Below are 13,337 nucleotides of genomic sequence, written 5' to 3'. Positions count from 1 at the left end.
TCTCAAACAAAGGAATGTGAGTGAAAAATTCTAGACTGATTTAAGGATGTGCAAACTCTAGCTGTGTTTTCGGAACAGGCAGTATTCCATTGTGTACTGACAGCAATACTGAGAGATAAGGCTGGGTAAGCTTTTCACACTGACTTGTGGAGAGCAGTTATTGACTTGCCACACTGTCTACTTTGTTACAGAGTTTATTTTCTTCTCCACCCCAGATTTATTGACATTGTATTCCTTGGATTATAAACACAAACAGACAAAATATTTTACCTCTGAAATTTCTGATGTCCTTAAAATTCATCATTATTTACCAATAACCATCGAAATTGCCCATTACTTGTTTTTATTTCAAATATGCCTCTGCAAATTTTTCTAAAAATCACTGCTGCAGCAACTTATCTGTAACTTTTTGATGATATTTGCTAAGTTGTTTTTTCAAAGATGAACCTAGCAGGTCTTTAAAAAAATATTGGAGTAGAGTTGCTTTAAAATATTATGCTATTTTCTGCCTTACAGTAAAATGAATCATCCATACACATACTTATATCCCTCTTTTCTATATTTCCTTTCTATTTTGGTCACCACAAAGCATTGAGTAGAGTTTCTCGTGCTATACAGTAGGTTCTCATCAGCTATCTATTTTATACACAGCATCAATAATGCATATATGTCAATCCCAATCTCCCAACTCACCTGCCCTCTCTTTTCCCTTTGATGTCCATATGTTTGTTCTCTACATCTGGGTCTCTATTTCTGTTTTGCAAATAGGTTAATCTGTACTATTTTTCCAGGTCCCATACATTTGCACTAATAATTTTCTCTTTCTGACTTACTTCACTCTGTCTTTTACACTTTTTAAATATCATGTGTAAGAAGGACAGCTCCCCTCAGGATTTTTAAGATAATTAATGGTTATCCTATAAAATGCTACCCACAGCTTCTGCCACATTGGAAATACTCAAATGTGTTCCCTTCCCTCTCTGAAGGTGTCATAAACAGTATTTCATTCTGAACTCACAGAACTGATACTCTCTCATTGAATCCCCTGATGGGCTCTCCACTCACAACGTCCATATTCTACTCTGAGACTGCAGTTTATTATATTTGCTATACCTTGCCATTGGATGGTGTGCTTCTGTGTGTATGTGAAGAACATTCATTCCTAATATGAAGAATTAAAAAAGAAATTCATCCCACAAAGAGTACATATTCAATAGTTTTCCAAGAGTAGAATGTCCATATCAAAACATTTATTCTGAATACCTCCAGGAATTCCTTAGTAACACATAAATACTTCAGCAAATACAAAGTGTCATTTCTTAGTACTACTATCTCATTTTTAGTATTTAATTTTGATGTCAATTGAAATGGATATCTTTAACACAGTGACACCTATCTACCAAGTTCAGGAGACAACAGATGGAGTGGTTTCTTTAGTCTTGTGTATAAAAGGAATACTGTACAAACACAATCTTTCCATTTAAGAGAATAGTCACATATCATTATACGTCCAAGTACAGTTGACCCTTGAACAATGTGGGAGTTAGGAGCATCCAACCTCTACACTGTCCATACATATAACTTATAGTCATCCCTCTGTAGCCAGGTTCCTCAGTATCTGCAGATGTACCCAACCACTGATCTGGTCATGTAGTCCTATAGTACTTACTACTGAGAAAAATGAATAAGTTGACTCTTGCATCTCAAGTCCATATTGTTCAAGGCTTAGCTGTATTTCAGTTTGTTTTACATCAATGAATAGTGATAAGTGCAGATCAAAAGAAACATGTACTTACTCTGAGGAAACCTTGGGGGGTTGTCATTGACATCTGTCAGGGTGATGTTGACTGTGGTGGATCCTGAAAGCCCTCCAACTTGCCCAGCCATGTCTTTGGCTTGAATGACCACTGAGTAATGTTCTCTGGCTTCTCTGTCCATATTATGTAAGGCAGTTCTAATAACTCCTGTAATACATGTTTTAAACAAAATAGCATGGATTATAAATTAAATGAAAAGCAACATAGCCATATATCTCTATTTTCATTTTAAGAAAAGTAGGTCTTTTAATGTGCTTATTTGAATATAATTGTTCAACAATGTGTGTTAGTTTGTGCTGCTCAATGTCATGAATCTGCCATATGTATACATTCATCCCCTCCTTCTTGAGACTCCCTTCCAGGTCCCCAATTCCACCCATTTGGTTCATCACAGAGCACCGAGATGAGCTCTCTGAGTGATATAGCAGCTTCCCACTAGCTAACTATTTTAATACGGTAGCGTATATATGTTAATGTTAGTTTCTCAATAATCCTCCCTCTCAGTCCCCCACTGTGTCCACGAGTCCATTCTCTACGTCTGCACCTCTATTCCTGCTCTACAAATAGGTTCATCTGTACTAATGGCACCCCACTCCAGTACTCCTGCCTAGAAAATCCAATGGACGGAGGAGCCTGGTGGGCTGCAGTCTATGGGGTCCCACAGAGTTGGACACGACTGAAGCGACTTAGCAGCAGCAGCAACAGTACTATTTAAGAAAAGTAGTTTTAACTGAAATGCTTTTGAGAGAAAGTCAGGCTTTTGAGACAAACAATACCTGCCAATGTTATTAAAACTGGCTCATGGAAATATTTGTTTACAACCATAGATCCTAAGGGAATCTATAGATAATAAGGGACAAATGAAGATATCCCATCTCTTGGCGGTCCTTGGGGTGACAGGCCCAAAAGAGGTAGACCCGCAGTCCTTGCTCTTTCCTTCTGCTGGTGACCTGAATATTTCATGACTTGTGCTCATCCTAAGTGTCAGCTCAGATGATTTGAGCAGAGGTTAATTTTTCTCCTTATACAACAATTTACATAGTTTTCAGACAGGGTTGTCAAATTTTGATGATGAAAGCATTGGCAGAGTGTAGACACTTGAAAAAGATTATAGGCAGGTAGGACTTTAACATTTATCAAGACTAAGAAACTGACTACTTTTTGTCAGGAAATAACAACTATAATAAAAACCAGATCTAAGTACATGAGCAAAATAAAGAAAGTGATGAGATTGTTTGAAAAATTATATGTAAAGTCACATTCTTTGTCTTGCAGTGACATGTAATGTGCTTTATCTTGCAGTGACATTCAATAAAGAGATACAAATGTTATATGTCATATATAATTACGTGTAGGTAAACACACCACACACAGATACACAGACACAAACACACACACACACACGCACACACACACACACCTCTGTCAATAGAGCCTTACATTTAAAACTGAAACAAATTTTCCAGTGGGTCATGTTTATATAAGAACTACCAAATATGTCTTCAGTTCAGTTCAGTTCGGTTGCTTAGTCTAGACAGAATCTTTGCAATCGCATGGTCTACAGCATGCCAGGACTCCCTGTCCATCACCAACTCCTGCAATTTACTCAAACTCATGTCCATTGAGTTGGTGATGACATCCAACCATCTCATCCTCTGCCATTCCCCTCTCCTCCTGCCTTCAATCTTTCCCAGCATCAGGGTCTTTCCAAGTGAGTCAGTCCTTCACATCAGTGGCCAAGGGATTAGAGTTTCAGCTTCAGGATCAGTTCTTCTGATGAATATTTAGGACGGATTTCCTTTAGGATGAACTGCTTAGATCTCCGTGCAGTCCAAGGGACTCGAGTCTTCTCCAACACCACAGTTCAAAAGCATTAATTATTCGGTGGTCAGCTTTCTTTATGGTCCAACTCTCACGTCCATACATGACTACTGGAAAAACCATAGCTTTGGCTAGATGGAACTGTTGGCAAAGTAATGTCTCTGCTTTTAAATGTGCTGTCTATGTTGGTCATAACTTTTCTTCCAAGGAGCAAGCATCTTTTAATTTCATTGCTGCAGTCAACATCTGCAGTGATTTTGGAGCCCCCAAAATAAAGTCTCTCACTGTTTCCATTGTTTCCCCATCTAGTTACCATGAAGTGATGTGACTAGATGCCATGATCTTAGTTTTCTGAATGTTGAGCTTTAAGCTAACTTTTTCACTCTCCTCTTTCACTTTCATCAAGAGGCTCATTAGTTCTTCTTTGCTTTCTGCCATAAGGGTGGTGTCATCTGCATATCTGAGGTTAAAGATATGTTTCCCAGCAATCTTGATTCCAGCTTGTGCTTCTTCCAGCCCAGTGTTTCTCATGATGAACTCTGCATATAAGTTAAATAAGCAGGGTGACAATACACAGCCTTGACGTGTTCCTTTTCCTATTTGGAACCAGTCTGTTGTTCCATGTCCAGTTCTAACTGATGCTTCCTGACCTGCATACAGTTTTCTCAAGAGGCAGGTCAGGTGGTCTGGTATTCCCATCTCTTGAAGAATTTTCCACAGTTTATTGTCATCCTCACCATCAAAGGCTTTGGCATAGCCAATAAATCAGAAATAAATGTTTTTCTGGAACTGTCTTGGTTTTTTGATGATCCAATGAAGAGGTGGCAAGAATACACAAAGCAACTATACAAAAAAGATCTTCATGACCCAGATAATCATGATGGTGTGATCATTCACCTAGAGCCAGACATCCTGGAATGCAAAGTCAAGTGGGCCTTTGGAAGCATCACTGTGAACAAAGCTAGTGGAGGTGATGGAATTCCAGTTGAGCTATTTCAAATCCTAAAAGATGATGCCGTGAAAGTGCTGCACTCAATATGCCAGCAAATTTGGAAAATGCAGCAGTGGCCCCAGGACTGGAAAAGGTCAGTTTTCATTCCAATCCCAAAGAAAGGCAATGCCTAAGAATGCTCAAACTACCACACAATTGCACTCATCTCACACGCTAGTAAAGTAATGCTCAAAATTCTCCAACCCAGGCTTCAACAATACATGAAACATGAACTTCCAGATGTTCAAGCTGGTTTTAGAAAAGGCAAAGGAATCAGAGATCAAATTGCCAACATCCACTGGATCATTGAAAAAGCAAGAGTTCCAGAATATAAGACACTTAACCACTATGTTTGTTTGTTTTTTACTGACTTGATTGCACATGTAATGACTTTGAGTGAGAGCCACAGGCCCCAGGAAAATAGATCTCCAACTTTTAATATTTGTGGACATATAATGGAGAAAGTTTAGGAGAACTCTCCTGAAGCTAAATAGGAATGAAAATATTCATATCGAAAGGAATTATAATAACATGATAATAAATGATTCATCTAATCCATGCATATGAAAAAGCCTCAAGCATTCTTATTAAAAAGAACATTGTTTTTTCACATATAATAATTATGTAAGAAAAAAGTTAATTGATGCAGAGGGGAACAAGTTAAGAGTTTATGGAAACATTTAATGAAAGAAATTTATACTTTCTAATATTAAAAAAAAAATGATGCTGTTCTGAAAAAAAGGGACTTACCTCTGATACGTAGAAGTATGAGATCACTCGCCATGATATTTTACAATGAAATCATTAAAGTAACATTTGTAGAATACACAGATATGAAAATAAAATCATTTTTTAAATGTATTTATTTTTTAATTGAAAGATAATTGCTTTACAGAATTTTGTATTATTCTGTCAAACAAAAGCATGAATCAGTCATAGGTGTACACACGTGACCTCCCTCTCGAAACTCCCTCCCATCTATCACTAAAGTGAAAGATATTTTATGCAATCTGAATGTCATTCATTTAAAAGGATCAGAGAAGAAGAATGAACACAAATCCTGTTTTATAGTACAGACTTTAATAATTTCATTATCTCCCTTCTTTTATAATAGTGCCACTGTGACATGAAATGAGAAGAAATTTGTCAAAGAAATTTGCTTATGGAAAGAAAACAGCATATCTAGAATTGACACATCTATCTCAGAAATGATTGTCCAAGGAATCACTTAAACACTCAGTTCTCTTGAGAATGGCTCAATTGCATGTACTTATCTATGACCTCACCTGAAGGCACACAGGTTACTGGGCAAATTGCCATAGCCACTTGATCCCCTTATACAATAATATGATTCCAACATATAGCCAAGATGTTCCTGAGTAGGGTAGTCTAGAACATAGCTGGTGCACGGTTACTTTAGTTTTTTCCTTTTCAGTAGCACTTAATTTTTTTAGAGTAGTTTTAGGTTCACAGTAAAATTAAGAAAATACAGTTATCATGTACCCTTTTTATCCAGACTCTACATCACCTCCCAAACTAGCCACATTCTGTACTAAAATAATGCATTTGTTACAACTGATAAACCCACATTATTAGCACATCATTATCACCCAAAGTATGTAATTTACATTAGAGATGACTCTTGGTGTTGCATATTCTATGGGTTTGGATCCATTCATCACAGTATAACATAGAATACTTTAACTGCCCTAAAAATTCCTCTCTTTCCCACCTATTCATCCCTCCTTCCTCTCAGCCTTTGGCAATCACTGATCATTTTACTGTCTCCATAATTTTGCTTTTTCAAAATATAATTGGAACCATACAATGTGCAATCTTTTCAGATTGGCCTCTTCAGTTAGTAATGGGCATTTAAGGATCCTCCATGTCTATCCATGGCTTGATAGTTCCTTTCTTTCTAAAACTGTTGAATGTGCTCAGTAATGTCTGACTCTTTGCAGATCCATGGACTGTAGCCCACCAGGCTCCTCTGTCTTTGGGATTTTACAGGAAAGAATACTGGAGTGGGTTGCAATGTTCTTTTCTAGCTTTCATCTATAAACTATAAACTAGGTTTGTCAATACCTATAAAAATGTCTGGAATTTGATTGGTATCCCACTGAATGCATTGATAAGGTTGAGCAGAATTAACATCTTTACACTATTGAGTCTTGCCTATCCATGCACATAACATATATCTCCATTTATTTACTTCTTATTTGTTTCTTTATTGAGAGTTTTATAGTTTTCCTCATATAGATTTCATACCTTTTATTGTTAAATTTACCCCCAAGTATCTCTTTTTAGGGAAAGCGCATCTGGTCCCATCACTTCATGGGAAGTAGATGGGGAAACAATGGAAGCAGTGTCAGACTTTATTTTTTTGGGCTCCAAAATCACTGCAGATGGTGATTGCAGCCATAAAATTAAAAGACACTTACTCCTTGGAAGGAAAGTTATGACCAACCTAGACAGCATATTAAAAAGCAGAGACATTACTTTGCCAGCAAAGGTCCATCTAGTCAAGGCTATGGTTTTTCCAGTGGTCATGTATGGATGTGAGAGTTGGACCATGAAGAAAGCTGAGCGCCAAAAAATTGATGCTTTTGAACTGTGGTTTGGAGAAGACTCTTGAGAGTTCCTTGGACTGCAAGGAGATCCAACCAGTCCATCCTAAAGGAGATCCAACCAGTCCATCCTAAAGGAGATCAGCCCTGGGTGTTCATTGGAAGGGCTGATGTTGAAGCTGAAACTCCAATACTTTGGCCACCTCATGCGAAGAGTTGACTCATTGGAAAAGACCCTGATGCTGGGAGGGATTGGGGGCAGGAGGAGAAGGGGACGACAGAGGATGAGATGGCTGGATGGCATCACTGACTCGATGGACATGAGTTTGAGTAAACTCCGGGAGTTGGTGATGCCTGGCGTGCTGCGACTGAACTGAACTGAACCTAAATGGCATTGTATTTTTAAATCAAAGTCTACTTCTTTATTGCTGGTAAATAGAAAAGAGGTTGCCTTTTATATATCAACCTTATATCCTGAAACCTTTCTCTCTAAAGACTGCGTTCTTGGACATAGCTCCCACTCTGGGAAATGTTGGCAGAACATTTATTCCAAGGGCAGAGAAGCGGTTGAGGAGCCTCTGATTACCTGGGTTCAGATTGCTAGTCAACTGGCATTCACATTCTCTGAATGACCTCCCCTGACATTATTAACAACTACTATGGGTGATTCCAGTGTAAGTAGGTCAAAAGTATTAAAAGTCACAATTAGAAAGACAAAATTCTGCCATTGTTTTCATACGTTTCTTCATTTTTTTATCACCATCTTGTCATATCAATAAAATATATGTGGAGATATACACATGAACACAACCAACAATATTCAATTATAATAAACATTTTTCAAAACTATGAAGCCCAAACTCCTATACAAGACTAGGATAAACTATATTTGTATAGGCTAAATAAGAACTGATATTTTGTTTTTTTGTTTGGCTTTTCTATCATGTATCCATGGACCCAGTAATTGTATTTTAACTTATATTTTTTCTTTCAAATAAACATAATAATAAAGACTTATTACCTGGCCTTTTAATTTGGTAAATTTGTGAAGAAAACAATGCAGAGTAGCTAAATTGATCACCTTAAATTAGTGCAGTGTTTGCATAAGAACAAAGGAACCGCTCCTCTTTTCAATATATGCTAGGTAACTAGTATTAGCATATTTTGAATGTTTGTCTGATAAGCTTCACTAGCAATGTTTACTTCAAAATTTTTAACAGAAATTGTTGCCTTTTATTCACTTATGATGTTGTGTTGAATCAACAGAAAGTGATTACCTTTGTATCATTTTGTTTTGTTTCTTATTACTTTCCTGGTAAACGATCACAGATGCCCCACTGCCTGCAAATTACTTTCTGACTACCACTTCCCAATCACCTTGATATGTAGGGGCTTGTAACTGGGAATGACTCTTTGCTGAATACAAGCTCATAACATTGAAACTCATCTGCAGTTATAAACATTACTCACTGAACCTGACTCACTAGACCACCATGTGTTTTTTTCCTTGACTGATGATATTCATATAGAGCAATAGATCCTCCAAAATGGTTTCTTGTATTTTAGCCACTAAAAAGTATTTAAAATGGAAATATACAAATCTAGTTTATTAGGTAATACCTCAGAAGACTGAAAACTAAAATCTCTAAAAGGGTGGAACAAATAAACAGGCATGACATCCAAATTGTTAAAAACATTTTCAAGTACATATGTGCATTTATAAGAAGAGCTGGTAAATTTTCTTCCATTTCTTAACTACATATATTCATTTTGGCCCAGTTGCTTATTTTCTTTCTTAATTTTTTCAATTGTTCATTCATTCATTTGAACTCTCATATAAATATGTAATGCCTATTACAAGATATTTGTCTGTGTAAGAGTGTGTTCATCCATGTCTGACTTTTAGTGACCCCATGGACTTTTTCCATGGAATTTTCCAGGCAAGAATACTAGACTAGGTTGCCACTTCCAACTCCATGGGATCTCCTGACCCAAGGATCAAACCCACATCTCCCGCATTGACAGGTGGAAATTCTTTCCCACTGTTCTTCCTGGGAAGCCGCAAAACATATTGGAGTCCTACTGTTTTTCTAATGGGGCACAAGGGTTACTTAAAAACAAAATTATGTGAAGTTAAAATTATAATGCAACTTCAGGGACACCATTCTAGACCTACTGAATGAAAATTTAGGGAAGTGGGCCCATCATCAGTATTTGTGACAAATCTCTTCTGTGGTTCCCATGAATGGTCGAATCTGAGATATTCACCTGCAGTTAAGGACATGTGATATCTGGTCTCCAAGTGCTCATATTTCATTGGAGTATCTGATCATTTAAAACAATTTGGAAAACATTAAGAGGGTTATAAATATTTAAAAGTTTCATTAACTAGTTCCTACACAATGATACTTAACATCTTGCAGTAATAATTCATCCTTCCAACTGCCTGATTATGATGATCTAGGTACCTGGGAGATTTTTTATGTTAACTAATGAAGTGCTATTTGTTTCAACATTTAGTATTACTATATGGTACTCCTATTCAACTACACATTATGAATTTTCCCTACTGATTTTGTAAAGATAATGTGACTTTCATAAATTCCTGTCTACACTGAACTCAAAAACACTGAAACATTAAATCATCACCACAGTTTCAGAAATCTGTTTTCTTCATTCACCACCAATCCAAAGTATATTGAATATGTCTCTGCTTTATTTAAAATGTGGGGTACATGGACATTAAGGATAGAGCTTATGATTTTAGAAAGTGATGATTAGAGTGTTTACTGACAGGGAAATAAATATGAAAATATGGAAAGTTAAGTGTTAGTCACTCAGTCATGTCCGACTCTTTCAAACCTGTAAGCCCGCCAGGCTCCTCTGTACATGAACTTCTCCAGGCAAGAATACTGGAGTGGGTAGCCATTCCCTTCTCCAGGGAATCTTCCCAACCCAGGGATTGAATTTAGGTCTCCTGAATTGCAGGCGGATTCTTTACCATCTGAGCCATCAGGGAAGCCCCAGCACCACAAATAGATTTTGTTAAATGAACAGGCAAAACCCAGACTTTGAAGGCAGTAGTTATCCATATGCATGAACATGATAAAGGAGTACTTTATGGGACAACAACAAGTTTGTAGGATGTAGAAAGAAGAATGGAGAAGCAAGATCCCCTTGGAAAGGGGATCTGTCATGAACAAAGGGGCAGAATGTACATGGATGTATTGACAAGATTGGCTCCATTGGAAAATTACTGTGGATAATAGCAGAGATTTAGGTACTCATTAATACTCTGAATATTTCTATGGTTTGTTCCTCAAGTGACTGAAAGTTTGAAAAGCTCCGCTGCCACTCCTATGGAAAGTCATCACTGTCTAAACGTCACTTCTGGTCAGTTGTCCGAGGTTGTGGTTCAGCAGATACATGGCTATATCTACAGCTTAGCACATTTCAGACTCTAAACTAATTTAATAACTAACTAAACTTCAGAACTTTATTTATATTTTCATTATGTGATACATTTTATTTTTAAAGAAAATTTATATTATATGAAACACTGGCATCTCAGAATTAAAAATAAACATATTTAGCTTCAAGCTATGACTCATGGAATTAATCAACATAAATTCAGGAATGTAGACATTTTTATGATTTAACAGGAAGATTCAATTTTTCCTCTTCTACATGTTTTTTCTTCTTACCCTCAAAACTGATGATGAAGCACTTTATTCCTGGTGAGGAGAAAAGAATGGTGAGTTTATATGTTTTGAGTATGAACTGTGATTCAGGCACTGTCTTCAGATATATTATTTTCCCCCATGTCCTTCATGGGAGAGAAAGCTCAAAGTTTAAGTAACGCTCTCCAGATGAGAAATCAGCAGAAGCCAAAATGTAACCAAGGGCTTCCTGACAGAATGCCACAGTGTTATTAGTCCAAATAATGAAGTCCTCAGACCTTATGGGCCCTTAGGAGAGGCTTGCGATATTGTGAAAGAAAGAGACAGGGTGGAGTTTGGGGTGGTGGATAGATAAGAGAGAGAGAGACAGGAAGGATGAGAGGAGAGGAGGAGGTAGAGAGAGGAACAGAATTATAAAAACAGGTATTAACCTCTCTATGGATTTGGGGCCATAGATCAGACCGATCCAAAGAGAAGGTAGTTGTGTTTATACATCGTTAAATATGCTTCTGACCTAGAAGGTTTTATCTCCATGTTTCTTTCTCTCTCTCTTTTTATCTTTTTGCATTTGCTTATTGCTTATGTCTATTTCTAGTGTTTCAATGTGATCTACAATTTCAAAAGACCTGTCTTTCTCTGTTGTGTGTGTGTGTGTGTGCATGTGTGTGTGTCTGTGTGTGTGTGTGTATGAGTGCATGTGTGCTTAGTTGCTCAATCATGTTTGACTCTTTGAAATCCCATGAACTGTAGCCAGTCAGGCTCCTCTGTCCATGGACTTTTCTAGGCAAGAATGTTGGAGTGGATTGCCATTTCCTACTCCAGGGGATCATCCCAACTGAGGGATCAAACTTGTATCTCTTATGTCTCCTGCATTGGCAGGTGGATTCTTTATTACTATGCCATCTGGGAAGCCCCAGTGTTTCTTGCCAATATATCTAATAACCACACTGATAATCATAGCTTTTCCAGGGCATTTGTGAAGACCAAATATTATATGGACTTTTAGACTTTCAGCTTAACTACTCCATTCAGAAAAAAATGTACTGCAACAGCATTGTTGGGAGAAAATAAAGCATAAGCTTCAAAAAAATACTTATCTGGGGGATGAAATTCCAATGGTGATGATGTTGCTGATAATAAAACTATTGACAGTTATTTAGTATTTATTGAGCATAATGAGGAATGCTTTAGGTTAAATCACTAATCCTCACACTAAATCCTCACATTGACTGACTATGGAAGTTATTTATATTATCCCCTTATTTTAATCAAAGAGGGATTTCAAGAACAGAAAGGTTAAGAATTGCCCAAGACAGATGGGTATGATAGAGTCAGTATTTAATCTATGCAATTAGAATTCAGAGTCTGCTGTCATGATCACTACCTTCTGAGCTTCTGATTTCTTATGAGTAAATTGAGGAAAATACTGCCAAAGAGCCTGAAATTAATTTTGGGAGAATGTCTTCATCTTGATAGTGTGGTATCAGAAAAAATCACTTTCTCTTAACCAGTTTAGGTTCTAGCAGCACTGGAATCAAAGTTATTACTATAATCAAGAAGAGGTCAGAAAGATGATAGATAACTTTAGGTTATAAAAACATTAAATATTCAGTCATGTCTGACCCTTTGCAATCCTATGGACTGTAGCCTGCCAGGCTCCTATGACCATGGGATTCTCCAGGCAAGAATACCAGGGTGGGTAGACATTTCCTTCTCCAGGGGATCTTCTAGACCCAGGGATCAAACCTGGGTCTCATGCATTGAGGCTTCCCTGGTGTCTCACATGGTAAAGAATCTGCCTGCAATGCAGGAGAACTGGGTTTGATCCTTGGGGATGATCAACTGGGAGAAGGGAATGGCTACCCACTCCAGTGATCTTACATGGAGAATTCCATGGACAGAGGAGCCTGGTGGGCTACAGTCCATGGGCTGGCAAAGAGTCAGACACAACTAAGTGACTAACACTTTCACTTTCAACTATAGGTAAACAAATCATCTTACTTTAAAAGCTGAGGGTTCAGGATTTTGTCCAAAAGAATAAAGAGTGAGAAACTTAGAAACCTGAGATTTATCTTGATGCAAGTGATCATTAGCCGGTTATGGTCTTTTTGCAGCATATCAAATACCAACGCCATTATCCATGGCTGATCTTTGACTGCTTTGACCAATATAGTACAGTAGAAGTGACAGTATATCAATTTCTTCCCTGGACTTAAGAGGACTGGAAGCTTCTGTATTAGTATATATGAGCTCTGAGCCTTCAGGTAAGTGGTCTGATTACCTTGATAGAGACCACATAGAGATGCCCTGAGATGGAATGTGCTTTGGATGCATCTGAGCCCAGTTCCACAACTCTTCTCACTGAGGCACTGGGCATATGAGTGGACTCATTTTTGAATGATTCCACTTGCCAGATGAATGCTATCAGGTAACCAAGTTAGAGTCACATGGATCAAGAACT

The 13,337-nt window shown here is 37.5% G+C and overlaps 1 protein-coding gene across 6 annotated transcripts in view; it reads right to left on the bottom strand.

Annotated features, from left to right (window-relative positions):
- Positions 1 to 13,337, bottom strand: part of CDH18 (cadherin 18) — a 1,183,249-nt gene that overhangs the window by 133,677 nt on the left and 1,036,235 nt on the right. For all 6 annotated transcript variants that reach the window (XM_043488846.1, XM_043488845.1, XM_043488848.1 and 3 more), the window contains one exon: positions 1,797 to 1,964. In XM_043488846.1, the coding sequence (XP_043344781.1) occupies positions 1,797 to 1,964 (168 nt within the window). The remainder of the gene's footprint in view (positions 1 to 1,796; positions 1,965 to 13,337) is intronic.

The sequence above is a fragment of the Cervus canadensis genome, chromosome 16 (genome assembly GCF_019320065.1).
Source record: "Cervus canadensis isolate Bull #8, Minnesota chromosome 16, ASM1932006v1, whole genome shotgun sequence".
In the NCBI taxonomy this organism is placed as follows: Eukaryota; Metazoa; Chordata; class Mammalia; order Artiodactyla; family Cervidae; genus Cervus; species Cervus canadensis.
Note: the sequence above shows the minus strand (reverse complement) of the source record. Positions and strands in the feature narration are given on the sequence as shown.